At 43.9% G+C, this 18,524-nt stretch overlaps 1 protein-coding gene across 4 annotated transcripts in view; it reads right to left on the bottom strand.

The window, feature by feature from the left end:
* Positions 1 to 2,369: 2,369 nt before the first annotated feature.
* LOC8043301 (leucine-rich repeat-containing protein 49) overlaps positions 2,370 to 18,524 on the bottom strand; it is a 52,014-nt gene continuing 35,859 nt past the window's right edge. For 3 of the 4 annotated variants that reach the window (XM_040207620.3, XM_042288831.1, XM_040207619.1), the window contains 3 exons: positions 8,134 to 8,225; positions 4,631 to 4,679; positions 2,370 to 2,659 (listed from right to left, as the gene is read on the bottom strand). In XM_040207620.3, coding sequence (XP_040063554.1) covers positions 2,462 to 2,659; positions 4,631 to 4,679; positions 8,134 to 8,225 — 339 coding nt within the window. In that variant the 3' untranslated portion in view covers positions 2,370 to 2,461. Of the gene's footprint in view, positions 2,660 to 4,630; positions 4,680 to 6,937; positions 7,167 to 8,133; positions 8,226 to 18,524 lie in introns of those variants that run through there. The other variant, XM_040207625.3, reaches the window with a different exon arrangement.

Here is an 18,524-nt window from a genome sequence, read left to right on the forward strand (position 1 = left end):
ACTTCGCAGCTGTTCTCTTCAAGTTGTGGGACAAGCGGTGTATATATGGCAGAACTGTCGGTCGGTGTTTCTTGTGTTTTCCAGTGTCATGTTTCTTATTTGAGGTCATCAAGGATTCCGCGACTTCATATATTATCGAACTGGGATATTCCGACGCTTTCAGTCTTTGTACTTGAGCATCAAAGCTTTCCCCCGCTGAGTGTACGCAAGATTTTTTAAGAGCTGTATTCAGGCAATTTTTTGCAATTCCTCTTTTAATAATTTTGGAATGAGCCGAATCATACTGTAAAAGACCTTTCTTCGATCGAGGGGAATACATCCAGCAAGCGTGGTTGTCAGAGAAAACCAGTCTTAGATCTAAAAATTGGAGTCTGGAGTTCACTGGTGACTCTTGGGTGAACTTGAGACCCAGGCCATTTTCTAAAAAGTTAGATCGGATGATGTTGCATAGTTGCGTCTCATTCTCACTTGGGCCATGTTGAAGAAGAACGAGGTAATCATCAACGTATCGAAAAATATGAGATACATGGCTGTTGAAAAGTGTACTGGCTACTGCCCGATCACATTGGGCCAAGTAAATATCACATAATATAGGCGCCACACAGGAACCTATAAAGATACCTTTCTTTTGTGGGGGAAAGCTTTGATGCTCAAGTACAAAGACTGAAAGCGTCGGGATATCCCAGTTCGATAATATATGAAGTCGCGGAATCCTTGATGACCTCAAATAAAAACATGACACTGAAAAACACAAGAAACACCGACCGACAGTTCTGCCATATATACACCGCTTGTCCCACAACTTGAAGAGAACAGCTGCGAAGTTTCAAGTCCAAGTCGTGCTTTCAGCTCCGGACAAACTAAAAAGGCTCTGCCCTAAGATCAATTGCCAACAGCATCAACAGCAAGAATGCAGTGTAAAACATCGACTCAAGTATGTAGAATGTCAAAGTGGAGTGATATATCAAATACCATTTACTTGCGGCAAAGTGTATGTAGGTCAGTCGGGGCGATGTATCAATACGAGATTAAGAGAACATGCCCAAACGTTGAAATCGGCACCATCGGGACATCTTGCGGTGCATGTCAGAGACTGCAAATGCTCACCAACATTCACCAACACCAAAGTTCTGAAGCGGTTCCGTGACAAAAACATTCGAGAGCTGTACGAGGCTCAAGTCATCCTCACCAGTGGCGACAAGTGTATAAGCGCCCCATCAGTGACCCTAACACAGAAAGAACTTCAGTTCCTTCGGTGTATGCCCTAAAGACTTGAAACACAAAAAGAACTTCAGTTCTAGCGGTGTTTTACCTCAAGACGTTTTAGCCGGTCGCTCTGCCTAATGGTTTTTTTCTTTTTTCCTACTATTCAAATTTTTATTATTTTTTCATTTTGCTGTATAGACAGTTTTTTTTTTTTACGTGACAAGTACTTTGCCTTCAGCTGCAGTCAAAATATTTTTGTTTCGATTTCTAAAACCAAATATGTTCTTAATAGCAGCAGTGACTTTAATTTTATTTCATTTTTCTTTTCTCCCTTTTCACTTCCACCTTGTCTTTCTCTAGATGCTCTATTAAATTTGACAGTTGTAAGTAAGCGCTCTGTCCTGTCCCCTTCTTCTCTTCTTAGTCCTTTGCGCTTTTAAACCACCGTCTAGATGTTCAGCCATGCAATTGGGCGTGTCGTACGCAAGCAATCCTAATTTTTGCGAGCGTTCTAAATTTTTTTTTCAAGACTTGATAGCTTCTTTTGCGCCCAGTATAGCTCCGTATCATCGGACTGATCACATGCACTCGTACACTGGCTTGTACTCGCAACGCTTTCATCATTGACCTTACTGACTCTTTTTCCTCAACTTTTACGGCACGCAAACTGGTCAACGGTGCAGCGATAAAGAGCTAGTGGAACTGAAACTTCGTTTCAGTTCCACTAGTGAGTTTCAGTGAAACTCACGTGACTTTCTGCGAACCCACTTTTAGTGACGTAGGTCGATGCCTCCCTTCTGACCGCCCCGACACCTTGCGGTACACTGTTAGGTCACAGTGCACTGGCGGGAACCTTGACTTCGGCCTCCTATTTCTATTTTTATATAAAAAAAGAACGCAACTCTTTAGTGAAACGATTTTTCTGTAATGTCCTGACATGCCATTTCAATGCCTAGCATAAAAAAAATTTTTTTTTGGCGTGTCAGAGGCCCTTTGAACAGTGAAACAAAGTTAAACAAAGAGGCATTTAATAAAATTTATCTACTCATCTCTATTTTTGGGACGATAGATGTAGCTTTTGTTTAAAAAAAAAAGCACAAAATTCGTGAAAGAATATGCCAATACAAAATTGCAAAGGATGAGTGAGCATCACTCAGAGAACATATTCCTTCTCTCACTTTCCATTTCACCTATTGCAAATCGAGTTTGCATCGCATTTATTTCGCTAATCGAGGACTAAGCACATAAGTCTTTTTTAAGTTGAGCAATGGCTCTTCTCAAGGGCCTTTCTTAGCGAAGCTTCCATAGCCTTTGGAAGGTCTTGATATCTGACTATTGCAGGTGCCACAGCCCTTGCAAGGATGGCAGTCCAGGCATGATGACAGGCCATCCTCAACATCTGCTGCTTTTCGGCCCTCCTGAAGGCATCTCGCACAATCTGAGACGGCAACGACTGAAAATGCAAAAGCACGTTATATTTTACGCTATTATGAAAACTTCACAATCAAAAGACTGCTGTCAAGACTCTTCTTATTCTTATTCTTATAAGATGACTGTCTTTCAATGAAGCAACATCTAAATGCTTTAGAATCCAATCTAAAGGAACACTGACCCCAAGATATAAATACAATGTGTTCTTTAACAGGCTTGATATTTCTGGCAGAGCTGTACCTCCACAATGTACCTAAGTTGAGTGACCTATGATAATGAGGAATATACCTACAGGTCAGGCTTTCAACTGAGGGGCTACATGCAATCATGGTATAAGTCCACTTATACTGCTTTCTATATTTTTATAACTAATAGGTGTACCAACAGAGATTTGCTGCTTCAATCCAGCAGACGCTACAAATTTCAGTGCACACTGTGCATGCTAAAAATTATAAGAAATTTCTTGCAAACCATAGTTTTCAACATGTGCAATATACGAACCATGAATTTCGCTACAGAAGTAACATGTATCCTTGAGGATTTACATTAAAATGCCAAGGTAACAGAAAGCAACAATGACAAGCATAATATGCCAGAGCAACACAGATCCCACCAAATAATACAGTGATTCATCAAAGATTGAGTTTATGATGTTACAAGAAAAGCATTGCCCAGGAACAAAACATGGGTATGCCAGCTTTCCAAACGACAACAGAATTTTATTCATGAACCAACTAGAGTCCATGCCATGCTGCAAGCCATTCTTTCGTTGGCGAAGTACTAAGTCAGCATGCTCAAAGTGCGATTCGCCAAGAATCTTTATCTTAACGGATAAATTAATTTGAATCACGAGTAGCTGCTTCAAATTTTGTTTCTCTTTTGACAGGAGATGTGTGAATTTAAAATTTTCTACCGATGGCCCCTAGACATGGGCAGTTTGTACTGCGCTGTGCAAGACACGCTTCATTACTGCATTCTCAGTAACTCACTGGCAAGAAGCTCGCAGCCGCTCTGTATTATCTACACTTCCAACATGGCCCATATTATTTTCTTTTTTGTGCAAACATTCTGGTGCGCAATTGTTCATGACATTTTTTTATAAAATCAACTGTCCAATGTTGCATTTAAGGCATGTGCAAATATTGCATTTTTAGAGAAAATAGAGGTTTTGGCCGAAAATGTTTGAATTGAATATTGAAGTTTTTTAAAACTGTTCAATATTTGATAATTGTTTCACTACCGTGCACTATGGTTAAGCGAAAATTCAGCTTAACTCGTGAAGGTCGTTCCTAACCTTCCAGTTGTCTACTTCTAAACTCAATTGATTGCAATATACAAGGCAACCAACCATATTTATGAAATGTGGCACGTAAACATCAAATTTGTTGCAGCTACCTTAATCAATGGGGTTTATAAATCTGCCTGCTATAAACAAAATTTGTTCCAATTTCAAATTTGACAAATAGAACGAAAGCGTGAATTATGAATGCGGGTGGTCAAGACATTGCTGCACGGTCGGTTAGCCCTGTAGAGTGCGCTTCTCACCGAGCACCTGTGCACTGCGGGGAAGCAACACCGGCAAAAACCGCAAGTTCTGCGGGTATTACTTCTCCGCAGTGCACAAGTGCTCGGTGAAAAGCATACTCAGCGGGGCTCACCCTCCGCGATCGACACTTCGAAAAGTATGAATGTCGCAGTTTATCTCGAAGCGAATACTGAATAGCATATTATTCAAAACTACTAAGATTCGAAAATTAGAATATTCGCACAACACTATTGCATTTACTTCCCTTTGACAGAGTACATTATCGTCATACCTCATGTCGTATCTCTTATTTCCATACGATTACCCCTTGTATTTGATCTGGTTTGCTTGTATATTCCCCCTTTCATATTGCACTAGATGCGGAGTTGTTCACTAAAGTAGATTTTCTAGGACTAAAGACTGTTACAAAAGGCCCAATAAAAGAAAAATGAATATATAAATACCAACCTCTGGATTCCCTTCAGGCTTCACCTGAAATACACTTGTATCAGCACACCTAGGAGAAGTCAAGAACAGCAAGATATTTCCTGTCAGCCTTCTTATCTGTGACTTTGACAGCAATGTGATTGATACGAGTCATTTTAGAGTCAATACTGGAACAGCCAAAAGTCTATTTTGTAGTAGTAAAAATTGATTTTCTCGCCTAAGCATTCTCATCATTCGAACTTCAAATACAATGCAGTGTTAAGATATTCACATCCACAATTTTTAACGCTTTATAGCGACATTGGCTGTATCTGTTGTGTTACAATAGTGTTATTGCACATCAGTGGCGTACACAGGGGGGGGGGGGGGAGCCGAAAGGGCCGCGGTCCCCCCCCCCCCCCCCCCTTACCCCGAAATTTCCGAGGGGGGGGGGAGTCGGCGAGGTTACTGACTCTCGGGTTTATCAATATCAAACTTCGTGGAGAAGTTGTAAAAAAAAAGGAAATAAAAAAGGAAGGGAATGCAATATGCCATTTATGACATAGTAAGAATAATAAAAAATTTTTAGTTTTAGCGTCTTTTATCTAATATGACTGGAAAATAATCAATTAACGAACATCTTTCTTTACTTCTACTTTTATTGCTTCGCGAGTGCCCCATGTCCCTCTCGCGGAGCCGCCAGGGCTGGTTTGTCGTCGCCACGGACCCAGCTCTGGGTGCGTACCATGCACTGTGCCTCGCTCGAGCACAGCGGGGCCCCTCGATGTTTTGTAGCCTTTTTTTTATTTTGAGAAGAAGCGCTGGTACTGCTCTTGCACCCCGACGAGGGGTTTTTCCTTGAAGCGGTGTCCGGCTGACGGTCGACAGTTAGGGCGAAGGTTTTTAGGAGTTTTCGGGGGTCTATGCACGTGTCCTTTCTTAATTGTATTTTGTATTGTATGTGTTTGTTTGTTTTGTACCGCGTGGCTCCCATTGGTCTAAAAAGAGCGATATCTGATTGGCTCCTCGGATGGCGGGAAAAGTCTTAGAAAAGTGAATGTAGGCGCCTAAAGGCGCGGGATTTGCGGTTCAAGGTTCGAGTACGGAAGTTGTCATCAGCAGTTTGAGAACCGCGTGAGATAGGGGCGCAAGAGTGCGACCTGTTGCCTCAGGACGAGAGCCAAGTGCAATATGGGAGTGTGTAAACCATTTTACATCGTCCCTTTGTTGCGTTGTGCGACTTCCTTGACTTTCTTTTGTGAGCGGACTTCGGAAACCTTAGAAATCGACACCAACGAACAAATCACGTGAGATTTTTGTTGGTTAGATCAGGTTAAGATAGGGAGTACTTTATGGTGGAGCAGCTTTCCAGTGCTTATCGTCTATCCATTAAGATGTTCCGCGTTTCTACTTATGCATCATTGTTTTATCAGCCCCGATGACTGGAGGCTTTGTGCATTGGAGTCGTGCTTCATAAAATATTTGTTTTTATGATTCTTGTTTTCTGCTTACTCTGGTGCCTTCTTTTGACTTGACTTGTAAATAAAAAAAGTAAAATGCGAATGCCTTCCTGCTGGGGAATTTCCGGGGCATCATTTTTATGTACCATAATCATCCCAAAACCAATATGAAAACTTTATTTTAATTGCTTAATAAAAGAATGCATAGTTATTATAAAAAAAATGAACATGCTTTTATTTTCTCTTGGACTTTCTTTTCTTTTTATCTTGTCCCCCTTTACTCTCGTTGGTCCGGCCCCCCGCGAAATGAAATCCTGCGTACGCCACTGTTGCAGATGTGTAACTTAGGTATTCTGCTTGTTTTGGAGCAAGGCAGTGCAGACCATGTTTGCAACTGATTGTTGGGCTGTTGTATATATCCTGTTAAACATAATTATGTTTCCCACTTGTATCCTGGTTTCAGAAGGGGCCGACAGTATGTTCAGATATATAAATAAATAAATAAAAAGATTAATTTCTTGGCATGGTAAGACTAAAATACAATGCCCCCTTGGCTTTCATAGTCCTGTGCTACTACTCATTAGCATCCACTGTGAACTAGACAATTTGACCCCCTCAAGCACTCAACTAGCTGTACAGCTGTGTATAACAGCACCAGGCACAGTAACAAGAATGTTATGACGACGGCCATTTTTTATCTATAAAAAGGGTCCATTGCAGGAGGCACCCTTGAAACACACGTTAAAGTTATTCCTAAGTTTCAACCTGTCCAATGCTAAAGCTCAATTAGTGTAGATTAAACTTCAATGACTGCGTTCTCGAACAGACCGAAAACTATTGAGTCAAAAACTAAATGAAAATTTGACATAAAAAAAATAAGAGTGCCACCAAATCCATTCAAGATCATCTCGCCATACCTGAGCATCCATCTTAAAACCTCGAATTAAAAGAAAAAAAGAAAAAGATTATATCATGACGAATGATACATACACACCCTAAAAGATACTGCATCAGTCTGTAACCTATACATGATGTTCCAATTTTGTTTCCAGATACCGGCGCATGCGTGGACACAATCCCCCCCTGGAGGAGTTCTTTCTCCCTAGCACACAGCTGCGCTGCAGCAAAAGGAGATGTGCGAAATCGCAATGTCACTCCACGTGTGTTGCTTGGCCGCAGTGCGTCCGAGTACAGTGAGAAGCACACTCAACGGAGCCAATTAGCCAACCTAGACATATTGGGAACAGTGACAAATATTGTGGAACTTCCGAGGACTGTTAATAACTAATGCAACAATCCGGCACTGCAGAGGGCTTGAGCTGCCGAAAATGAGAAAGTGAAATTAACTTTTGACACACGGCTAGTGCAAATTCCCTACACATTTTCGTTAAACGTAGCAGGATGTAGCAGGAAAAGTGCTCCTTTGCAGCAATCAAACCACCGCTTTTGGGAGGCCTACAATGTCTGTTGCAACGTCAAGAAAGCACCAGAAAAATGTCACGTTTCCTCACACCAGGAACAGTGATGTACGATCACTGATAAGCTGGATCTGTCAAGAAAGAAAATTTTTCACCAAAATTGAAGTTCAAAAGAGACTTCTGGAACTGTCATCAGCAACTTGGAAAGATATTTGTTTTTAACACTGTCTGCTGCCACATCTACTAGAACACTAGGTCGTCTTTTGATGAAAACGGTTTGCACATCAACTTTTCCAAACAACACGCACATACTACTAGAACTTCTGGAAGGACTTAGGAAGTGACAACACGGGGATAATGTTTGCCCCCAAAGGCTAAATCTGCACTCCCCTACTGAGCCTGACACTTGTGTGCTCAGTAAATCTCAAAATTTCACAGACCTAGCCATTTGCTATAGGGTCCTTTCATGGGTAAGATTTGCTTTCTGATTGTTTTCATGAAAAATATGATGCATGTGCTTTTTTTCGCAGCAAGAATCAATCATGCACATGAACACCGATCAACATAAGTAAAATCTTGTTACTGCAGTATGAAACTTGTAGGTTGGGATCCCCTTAGAAATCGAGAACAGTTTTGAAGCACTAATACGAGAGAAAGAAAATCTTACTGGTCAAGGCTCCGCAGTTCAGACCCGAGTTCCGTAAACTTTGTGATACCACTGAAGAGAAGGTCTGCTTTTTGTTTCTCGACAAGTGTTATCTAAGAAATAGAAACATACAAGTTGAAATTTAGACAAAAAGTGACAGTTGGAAGTGTAGGTTAACAAGCATATGATACAAAAGTAAATTTAGCATCAGACGATTTGGGGCGTTTATCTTTGCCATCTTTTTGTGTAGACAGATCAAAAAGTAATGTGATGACTGAGCTTCCACGACTGAGAATAAAAGATACAGGACATTGATGCGTAGCTTAAAATATCTTAGCCAAATGCCTCTACAAAGAAAGACAGGCAACTGGCAAAACACGAACAGCCAACACCCAGTCTTGCGAACTGCATATAAAATAAATCGAAACTTCTAAGCTTGTCCAGGTCAATAAAGTTATACAGTCGAACCTCGATATAACGAACTTCAATGTAACGAAATCTTCGATTTAACGAAGTATTTTATTTTTCATAATTTCTTGCCCATAGACCCCATGTATTTTTAGTCTCTATATAACGAAGTCTAAGTCTATAACGAAGTGCCATTGCCATAGAAGGCAATAAATAAATCAACTCTAAAAAACAACTTCGCAAAAAAATTGTGGTTAAAAAAAAAAAATTATGCGCAAACGCGAGCGCTTGATAGGTTACTTAACGGGGACAGGCCTTCCAACGTTCCCAGGCTGCCCGAGGATGCGGCGCCGGTAGCAATGGCGAGGCATGCGGCAAAGCGGATTCCGCGAGGTTGGCCAGAAAATGCCGAGCAAAAAGTTAACACGGCATACCAGCATCACCACTGACATTCACTGATAACCATAGTCCACTCCACTGCACCGCGGGTAGCGCGGGAGCCAACTTCAGCGGGGGAGCGACGTGATGGCGCGACCGCACGGGCAGTGCCATCTAGGAGAAGACCGAAAAGACCGATTATCGTCTTGCGAGCGTGGGCGCAAGCGGCGCAAGCATCACTGTGGGCGCAAGGGTGGCAAGGGGGCAAGTAAACTGTGCGGTGAAGAGTGCTGTGTAGGTTAAAAACATTGGCACCGCCTAAACTGCCTAAACTAAACAGCTTTATTTTTTAACCGGGCGGTTCACTTACGTGCTTGCTGCCATAAGGAAACGTAAAGTTCTTTCTTTGGATGAGAAAGCAAACGTTTTGGACGCCATCCTGAAGAAACTGCCGAGATCACGAGCACTCGGGAAGTGCTCGACGCAATGGACGTACTGAGGAGGTACACGGCGTCGCATGGGCAGCAGGATGCCGTGCAAGCGCTCTGGGCGCTCGAACGCCGTATGACGCCGCTGCTACTGTCGGACAAGGCGCAAGCAAAACTCGCGGACTACTTCGCCCCTAAATAAATGTCATTTTCGGTGAGTTTTCATACCCGTAAAATGTTTCGGAATTTTTTTTCGCATGCTAAAGCCAAATTTCGATTTAGCGAAATTTCAATGTAACGAAGTAAATTGCGAATTTTACCGACTTCGTTACATCGAGGTTCAACTGTACATGAAAAACACTCTATCCAGTGTCACAGCACATGCCAGAAAATAAAGATTATGTTTTATTTGTGTTCTCAGAACCTAAACCGTTATGCATGGATACCAGTACATTTTCTTGGAACTTCATCTTTATATTTTAAGCATCGTACGCTGCTAAGCAGATGTCAATAAAAAAAATCAAAAGGTAGTTTTGATAAAGCACAGTCGCCAGACGATTCTTCGGATGCCAATGATTCAAACTTGTTCGATATTTCGGACCTAAAGGAAGAACTGTGACCTACCTGATAGAAATAGTGCATATTCATGACCGGTGTTTCGGACAGCCTGAAGTCCGAAAGATAGAGTTTTCGGACAAAATCGTCGTGAGCGGTCAGCGGGAAACACCACTGAGAAGTTTCATTTAAGATTTTATGCTGGCCGCAGATGGATTGGCTTGGTTTGGCAGGGATACTCGAGTACTGCCATGACCGTTTATAACAAATTTATCGGCTATAACGAAATAGCGGTTATAATGAAGCGATCACAATTTCCCATTCTCCCTTGCACTTTTTCAGTGTATTTGTGTCTGTTTTTAGGGAAGGAAATTGAACAGTTCCAACGGATAAAGCAAAACTAATTTTTAGAGATAATTAAAAAAAAATTGGAAAGTTTATTAATTGTTGCATTTTGCCGCCGCGGCCGAGCAGCCACCCAGAATGGGCTATAGACATGTTGCAAAGGCCGCCGGCAGCAGCCTCTGCATAGTCGCCTGCTCCTCACCTGGGAAGCGGCTTTTCTGCATCGCACGCGGAGAAGCCGTCACAGTGTGCTGACAGGGGCGTTCGGAGCGCTAGCGGCTACATACCGACGGAGATGACGAAAAGCGCCTAGATTTAAATGGGGGAGCAACTCCAACCATCGAGAGAATTTGCAACATAATGGCAAACACTTCATAGGCAGATTGGCGGAGCATTCGGCAGTCTCGTGGTCAGTGTGGCGAGGAGACCGGGTAGAGAGGTGGGCACGTTTGCAGGCGGTGAACGCTTTCTACTCCTTGCAGTCTGCAGCTCGTTGTGCAAGTGCGGCCCACAAACCACGTGGCCCTGATGGAGCAGTTGCCCCCTCTTAAATCTATGCTCTCTTTACCGACAAAACACAAACTTGAGCACGAACTCGGTGCCATGCGTGCTTCTTTGTTTGCTTCGTGTTCCGAGTTGGCGTCGCATGGTTGCTGGTCAGTGTGGATGCACTTTAGTCTAGCTTCGCTCAAGCACCGATTCGACGACTCATCCCACTAACAGTAGCCAGACCAGCACCGCTGGCACTTCGACGGGGAAAACGAAGGCGATCTCCTTAAAACAAAAGCGTGCCACCATCCTCGACTAAGTGCACATAAACGTAAAGAATGCCGTCAGCATCCTCTATAACTGCTGTTGCAGCTGTCAACATGGTCCGTACGTAGCTCGCAGGATCTTCTTTTGACCAGATTTTTGCAGTTGGCGAGAAGCGGCTCTGATCTAGCAGACAGCGTGAGCAGGGAAGCCTCAGCTGCTTTCTGCAGGAACGATAAACATGTACCCATAACAACCAGTGTTATACTTTTTTTTTTTTTTTTTTTCATTACTTTTATGGAGTTTAGATATAACAAAGAAGCGGATATAGCAAAGTGATTTCAAATTCCTGTTGACTTCATTATAAACGGTCTTGACAGTACTGCTAAAGGCCCGTTCACACTCTTGCGACCTCTTAGAACAAGGTGCCTTGAAACTTCTTACAACCAGGGGACACACTGGTGCCATCTGTTGGGTAGCAGTGTAAACTTGGCGGTCCGGCATATTTTCTATTTCTCTCGCGAATTATTCTTCCCTTCTTGGCTCGAAAAACTTTTGTCAACGTTATAAACGAGCCTTTCTTATAGGTATTACACACATTTGACCTCGGAAATTCCGCAAAACCCTCACTCTTGTGAAATGCAATTCCAGGGTCACCGCATAGATGGCGCCAAAATGCCAGTGTTCCCTCGTCCTAAGAAATTTTAAGAAGTTTTAACAGATCTCGTCTCCCTCGGTTGTACTCGGTTGAACGGGCCTTTCGTCCTGCCATTAGGTGACGCTGCGCTACGGCTTTTTTTTTTCTAGGTGCGCGTCATTATCATAATCACTGTTACCATTTTGATTTGTTAATTTGCCATTCTGCAGTCATGAACTTGCACCTCTCATCTCGTCTCGGTGAATTGCGTTTTCCGACTACGCTGGCTTAGACGTCATGGCCCCCAATCTGTTCTTCCGCTGCCGTGAAGTGTCACTAAGAAGTGCGAAAAGTACTCTACCATAACGCTAGAAAAGAAGGCTGCAATTTTCAAGCTAAGAGAAAGTGGCCGGATGCAAGTGGAGGCGCAACCCGAAGCAAGGCACTAATGACGACTATTTTAAGCCCGCTTAGGTATATTAAAGGCAAGTTTTTTAATCTGCCGATTTTTCAGGCTGTTCTATTATTCAGACGTTTTATCGGTCCCTGCGAAGTCCGCAAAATCAGTCGGTGACTATAATTGAAGAACCTTTGCTTGAGCTGAATTCATGCAGGTCTCCTTAATTTACTCTGGACAGTTTTGAAACTTGACAAAAGCAAAGGACATCTGTGCATTTTGATAGACACGACCAAAGATGGGAGCAGATTTAAAAGGGAGTGGGAGGGTGGGTCCGACTACCCTCCCTAAGCCCCGAGGGTGAGTTTTTTTTAGGAAAAGCAACATACAATCAAACTCCTTCATAACAAAGTCCACAGGACAAACAAAAGCTTTTGTAGTATAGGTCACTTTGTTATAGTAGTTGGGCACGAAAAATTAATCATGCGAAACCGAATTTGTGCCATTGCATATTGATGTACCTTCACTACATTCGAGAGGTTTGAGGAAAAAGTACAGTAATCACTTGTTAACGCAAACTTAACTATCTTGAAATATTGGTTAAGTCAAATGTCATAAAATGAACTCCCATAGGCACAAACATTTCCTCATTGCTTATCTCGAAAAGTTTTCAAGACTGACCTCGATAAAAAAAAATAAAAAAATTCCCATCAGGGCGTTGCAAACAATAAATTGATGACCTAAACACTGGTTGGTTGACAAAGAAACAGCAATCCCAAAAACAAGCACAAAAAAAAAAAGTATATTGTGTCATGAGCGCAGCAACGCGCAGAGCGGCATCTAGGACGTTTCTTGTCTTACTTTTTAATGCTTTAGCATTAGTACCTACATGACAGGGAAAATCCAATGCCAACTGTTTGCACACAAAACAGTGGAAAGGGAAGCGCGCCGCATAGAGAGAAGGAGAGTAGTGAAGGACGAAGGCGAGAGGGAGCTGACGTCACGAGGCAGAAGGCAATGCGCGCGGAAGAAACCGGTGAACAGCGAAAGCAGCATCAGGCAGCGGGTGATGTCGCTAGGCGTGCAAGGTGGTCGAACGAGAGGAAGGAGCGGAAGCAGTGCCTAGCTCGGCTGGCTGAAATGCGGCGCAAGAAGCGGCAAGCTGAAGCGAGTCTGCGTGCAACTGAGGCCAGAAAAAATTAAAGCAAGATTCGTTGGTGGATCCTTAGGGAGTCCGTTAGCATGACCTCTGAGAAACGCCACACACGTCCCACTTTGGGAAACGCTAGCACTGACCCTGTAACGAGGCTAAAAAGAGGCAGCAAAAAATAAAGGAAGCAAAAGAGAAAACAAAAACAGAAAAGTGGAAGGGTCAGCGTTAGCGCTTCCCAAAGGGCGACATATGTGGCGTTTCCCAAAAGTCATTTGAACGCATTCTCTAAGGATCCTCCAGGGTATTTTCCTTTGGTTTTCTTTTACAGCAGAGCTGTTAAGGGCTAGTTTCCCCAGGATCGTATCTCCTGCAAAGAAATGTCGACACAAAACTCTGGTTGCCACCGTCGCTCATAGATTACGGCAACATTTCCTCAGGGGAAGAAGAGTGGGAACAGAATGAGCGGTGAAGTGTGCAGCAGCGCAAATGATTTCGTAACCACCTGCGAGGCCACTATTGCCTCAAGTTCCACTGCGTCGAGCACTTCAGATTCCCTTGCGAAAGAAGAGCAGACCCCTAGCCTGGCAAGCCACCGCCGAGAACAGAAGCTACAGCTCTGCTGCTCTTCCTTCTTCACCAAAGTGGAAAGACTGAAAGTTTTTACAGCAGAGCTGTTAAGAGCTAGGTTCCCCAGGATCGTGTCCAGTATGTTGAGTAAGCACACAACCAGCCTGCTTACGGCTGTCGCTCGTAGATGGCGGCAACCTCTCCAGCTATCGTAAAAGAATGGATAGTTGGGCGCGTTGGTGGGAATTCATCGTAGGAAACAGCACGAAAAACAGACCACGACAAAGAAGAAGCACACGTAACGAGCGCAGTGCTCGTCACGTGTGTTTCTTCATCCTCGTCTGTTTTGAGTGCTGCTTCCTACGCTCTTATCAGTTTCGGTTTGGACTTAGAAAGGGTCGGCCGCGTGCCTTTTTGGGGAAAGAAGACTGGGGAGCGGCGACGTACGCAGCAGCGCGAATGGGGCTGCAACCGCCGCAAAGCCACTGTCTCCTCGACTTCCACTGAGTCGAGAGCTTCAGATTCCCTTGCCAAAGAAAAGCACATCGCTTGCCTGGAAAACCTCCGCCGAGAACAGAACCATGCAGCGATGTAAACACCGCCGGCGGGTCAACGCCACGGACGACAATCGTGCGACGGAGGCCAAGTGCAAGCGCGAGGCCCAGCGACGACTGCACTCCACGCCGGCTGAACAGTTCCCGGGCGCGACGGCGAGGATCGGGAGGGAGTTTGTAGATTACCCGTTTGGCGTTACGTGCACCGCGTGCGCTTCATGGGACTGTGGTTACCCGGAGACGTATCCACGATCGGCGGCATGTCAGACAAGAAGAAACGGGAAACGGGCGCGTGCGCGTATATCGAGTACAGCTCTGCTGATCCTCCTTCTTCACAAGAGTGGAAAGGCTGAACGTTTTTTCTTCCCCGATACGGCTTGGCGGTCATGCCGCTGTTTCTCTCTCCCTAGCGCTCAACGTCATCATCCACTCTTGGTTTTTGTCTTTGATTCTTTTTCTTATTGTTTCTTTCAGGTTTTCTTTTTTTTTTTGGGGGGGGGTTCTTACTTCCTGTCTTGCTGTCTCATCTTACGAGTATTGCTTGTTGATAATTTTGTTATGGTCGTTTTGATCTCTCTCTGGCCCTGCACACCCTGTGAGTGCCAATAGTCAATTGGTGCGATTGTTGGAAGGGTTCCATTCGCATAATGTGCAATCAGAGGAATGAAAATTCGTTACCCTGCTTATCTCGAAACTACACTTATCTCCAATTTTGTTTTCTAGTTTTTAGAACTTGAAGGTAACGAGGGTTCACTAAAGCGACAAATATAGTATGAGTGACATTAAAAACTAAATTTTGAACGTTGACAATCAACTTATCAAAAAGGGGAACGGTGACCCAAGCCCACTAGTGCATCACGGCTCGAAGCACGCGGGGCAAAAGGTCGTGCTGCAGAATCCAGGCATCTCACACTCCATTTCATATAGTACCACGCTGTAAAAGCTAAAGGCGCGAGCGCGTGACTTTATTTATCGTTTCGTCTGTGCAAGAATGCATGCATATGACATGCGAGATCAAACCCCATGTCCGTGCCAGCAGCTTTGACAGCATTGTACATCAAGTATGAAACAGAGTATAGCCTAGATTACCACTTCTTCATTACAGCAGAGCTATTAAGGGCTGGTTTCCGCAGTGTCGTGCCCATCAACAAGTAAATGTCGACACAAAACTGGTGTGCTACCAGGGTGAACATGAAGCGATGTCGGAGAGGCACCTCGGGAAACACCGACGGCTGCGGAGACGCGAAACATCCTACAGCTGCTTCGAAACAGAGTGGAGTGCAGCGGCAGTCACAGTGTTCTTGCGATGCCTGGCACAGTTCGAGGAAAATTGATGACCGGATGAAATTATTGGCAAACTCCACTTAATTATTGTTTACACCGCAAAGCTGCCGCGAGATGTTCACAACAAAGGTTTGTTTGATTAAATATATGGTCAGAGTGTTCTGAATTTTCCCGTCCACCAAGGCTGCTGGTAATGTTTTTTTGGCCCTATCGCTTTGATAGAATTACCGCTTGTATAGAATATTTTTCCCGTCCCATTGACTTCGTTATAACGAGGGATTACAGTACATGCGAAGTAAGAAAACAAGTTTGTGCATCGCCCAGATGGAGCGTTGCAAAAAAACCTCATCTAGGAATGGAGAGGAGCGTATGCAATGGTGAGAGCAAGTAGGCCAGTTTCGTCGCACTGCTTCTACCGCTGCCTTGCTGACCGCACTGCGCACTCTCGGTTAAGGGTTTAAATGATTTGTTAGTTTGCAACCTTATTTCAAGATGGCACTGCCTGACTATGCTGCTGCATACAGGGTGTGCAGGCCCTCTATGCAGCAGCATAGTCATGTAGCGCCATCTGGACACAAGGTTGCACCCCACCAAGTTATTTAGACCCCAAACCAAGAACGTCAGCGTGGCGCAGCGAGATGGAGGCAATGCCGTGCGATTTGAACTGTCGCTGCTGCCGCGGTATTTCTCATATCTATGCATGTCACTTGAGAGCGACAATTTACTTGAAATCGATTATTTTTCACTTGCGAAATTCGTAATACCGTACTGCTAATTTTTGCTCTGTGGTGCTGCAAAATTGCTTTTGTTGTAATTTGTTGTAACAGTCAGACACATTGAACGCATAGGAGACTGGCCGAGACATCATTTATGGCTTCCTAAACTTACTTTTATATATATTGGCTTATCTCCTTGATATTTGGAATGGCTGTGTGGTTTGTTCTGCTGATTTCGGTAGTGCGATCAGATTCAAAATATCTGTCTCTTGTAAAAAGTTACAAATGTAATTAAAATACTCATTACCCCATCTAAATTCTTACGGGGTTTTAAAACACTTTTTTATTTAAATATATTTTTAAAATCGGTCTCAGTTGGTTCTGAAAGATGTGCCATGCAAGCTAAAGCTATTTTAATTTCTTTAAGACAAAATAATATGGAGGAAAAACACAAGACTAATTAGAGGCCATAAAATAAAGGCTATAACAATGCCCAATTATAAAATACAGTTGAATCTCGTTAATTCATACTCGAGAAGGACCAAAAATTTGTTTAAATAAAGCCAAGTTTGAATTACCAGGAGTTTCTTCCCATAGAAATGCATAGGATGGGACCTGCATGTAAGTTTGAATTATCTGCAAGTTTGAATTAAGAGAGTTTGAATTAATGAGATTCCACTATATTAATGTTATCATAGCAAAAATACCATAATAAAAATATCTTAAGCTTGCTGTTTAGTTATTGCTAAAGAGAATAATACCAAGTTCATAAGAATCGGCTGAGTAGAAGTTTATAAAAAAAGCCCGTAAGGCTGGAGCATATGGTTCAAAAAATGAAGCTGAGAAAATCGACTTTGAAATTTGAACATGCATATGTCTGAATGTTTCAACCTGACGCAGACAGAATCTGCCTGGTTTGAACTGTGGACAAGGGGGGAGACACGTTTGCAAGAAGCAGCCCGATAAACAAAGGATTTTTAGCCCTAAGAAGAACTTTTTCTTGGGGGTGGTGTCAAAAATGCTGGCCTAGGTGAGGCTGGCTGGTCTTTAAAGAAGTTTGGGACTGTAGTCTTGCACTGTGTCTGCCCTGTGCCTTGTGGAGAGCTGTTTTTTCATGCTGTCTCTGTCCAAAAAAACCTTGTTGGCCTTCTTGAATCTCCTGTCATCCTTCTCGACGCTCCTCCTGATGAGAACGCTGCCAGCAGTGTAGCCCAACCGTGCCACCACACTCTCTGGTCTTCTTTTGACCCTGATTGAAGATGCTCACAACTTCGGCAACAGCCCTCTGTACACTGGACAGTGATGCATGGGTGTTCTTTGAAGTCTGAGCCCGGATGACGGCGTGCAGACTTTCACTTGGGTTCTGCGTTTGCCGTCGCTGCACCGTTCAAGCAAGTCTTCATCACTGAGCCTGGTGAACACTGGTTCCAGTGCTTCTCGAACGAAGTCCGGGAGTGCGTTCTTGTGGCCACGTGGCTGCTCACTGTTGACCGAAGCTCTGTTGTAGGAGCACCAAGAGTTTGCCCCCTTGGGACAGAAGCTGTGATTGGGAGACTCATCTGTGGTTGACATGTTTTGAAAAGTGGCCTGCACTGCCCTCTGCATTGCTGGAACGTCGTGGCTGTGATTCCGCAGGGCATAACCATAGTAATTGGCTATCCTCTTGATCCTGTCTTGAGTCAGCCTTCCCTTGCACTCCAGTGCTTTGCCTTGGGCCTTCTTCATGTCGACAAGTGTGTGCAAAGCCGACCCTATGCGCTTGTGGACACGATTGAGGCAGTCCTTCTTCTCAATCTCCACGAACCCGTACACTGCATCCTCTGTCAAGGCATCGATAGGTCCTTCTGTCTCCATAAAAAAAAACGTTGTGTACCGTAGGCCGTGCCTCTCGAAGGACCTCCTAAACATTGTCAACACCGCCTCCTCCATTTGCCCAGACTTACAGTCAATGTTCTTTTTGCACTCTGGCTTGTGCTCTGCAAACCATGCACTGTTCCCTTCATCCTCAGGCTTTGGGCCAAGAAAATAGACCAGGCAGAGGTTGCACGAAACGACGTGGTCGATCAGAAGTCCAGCGTATGCCTCCACAATGGAGCCAACACCGACGTGGGATGTGCGACCCCGCTACTTTCAGGTGCTGTCATACATCACGTCGACGCTGTTGGCCGGGTTGAGGAAGTCCACATAGAGCTCCCTCACAACTGCCACACTCTCTAATTCACAGGCAGCTGCTGTCA

The sequence above is a fragment of the Ixodes scapularis genome, unplaced genomic scaffold, assembly GCF_016920785.2.
Source record: "Ixodes scapularis isolate PalLabHiFi unplaced genomic scaffold, ASM1692078v2 PGA_scaffold11__112_contigs__length_91849675, whole genome shotgun sequence".
Taxonomy (NCBI): domain Eukaryota; kingdom Metazoa; phylum Arthropoda; class Arachnida; order Ixodida; family Ixodidae; genus Ixodes; species Ixodes scapularis.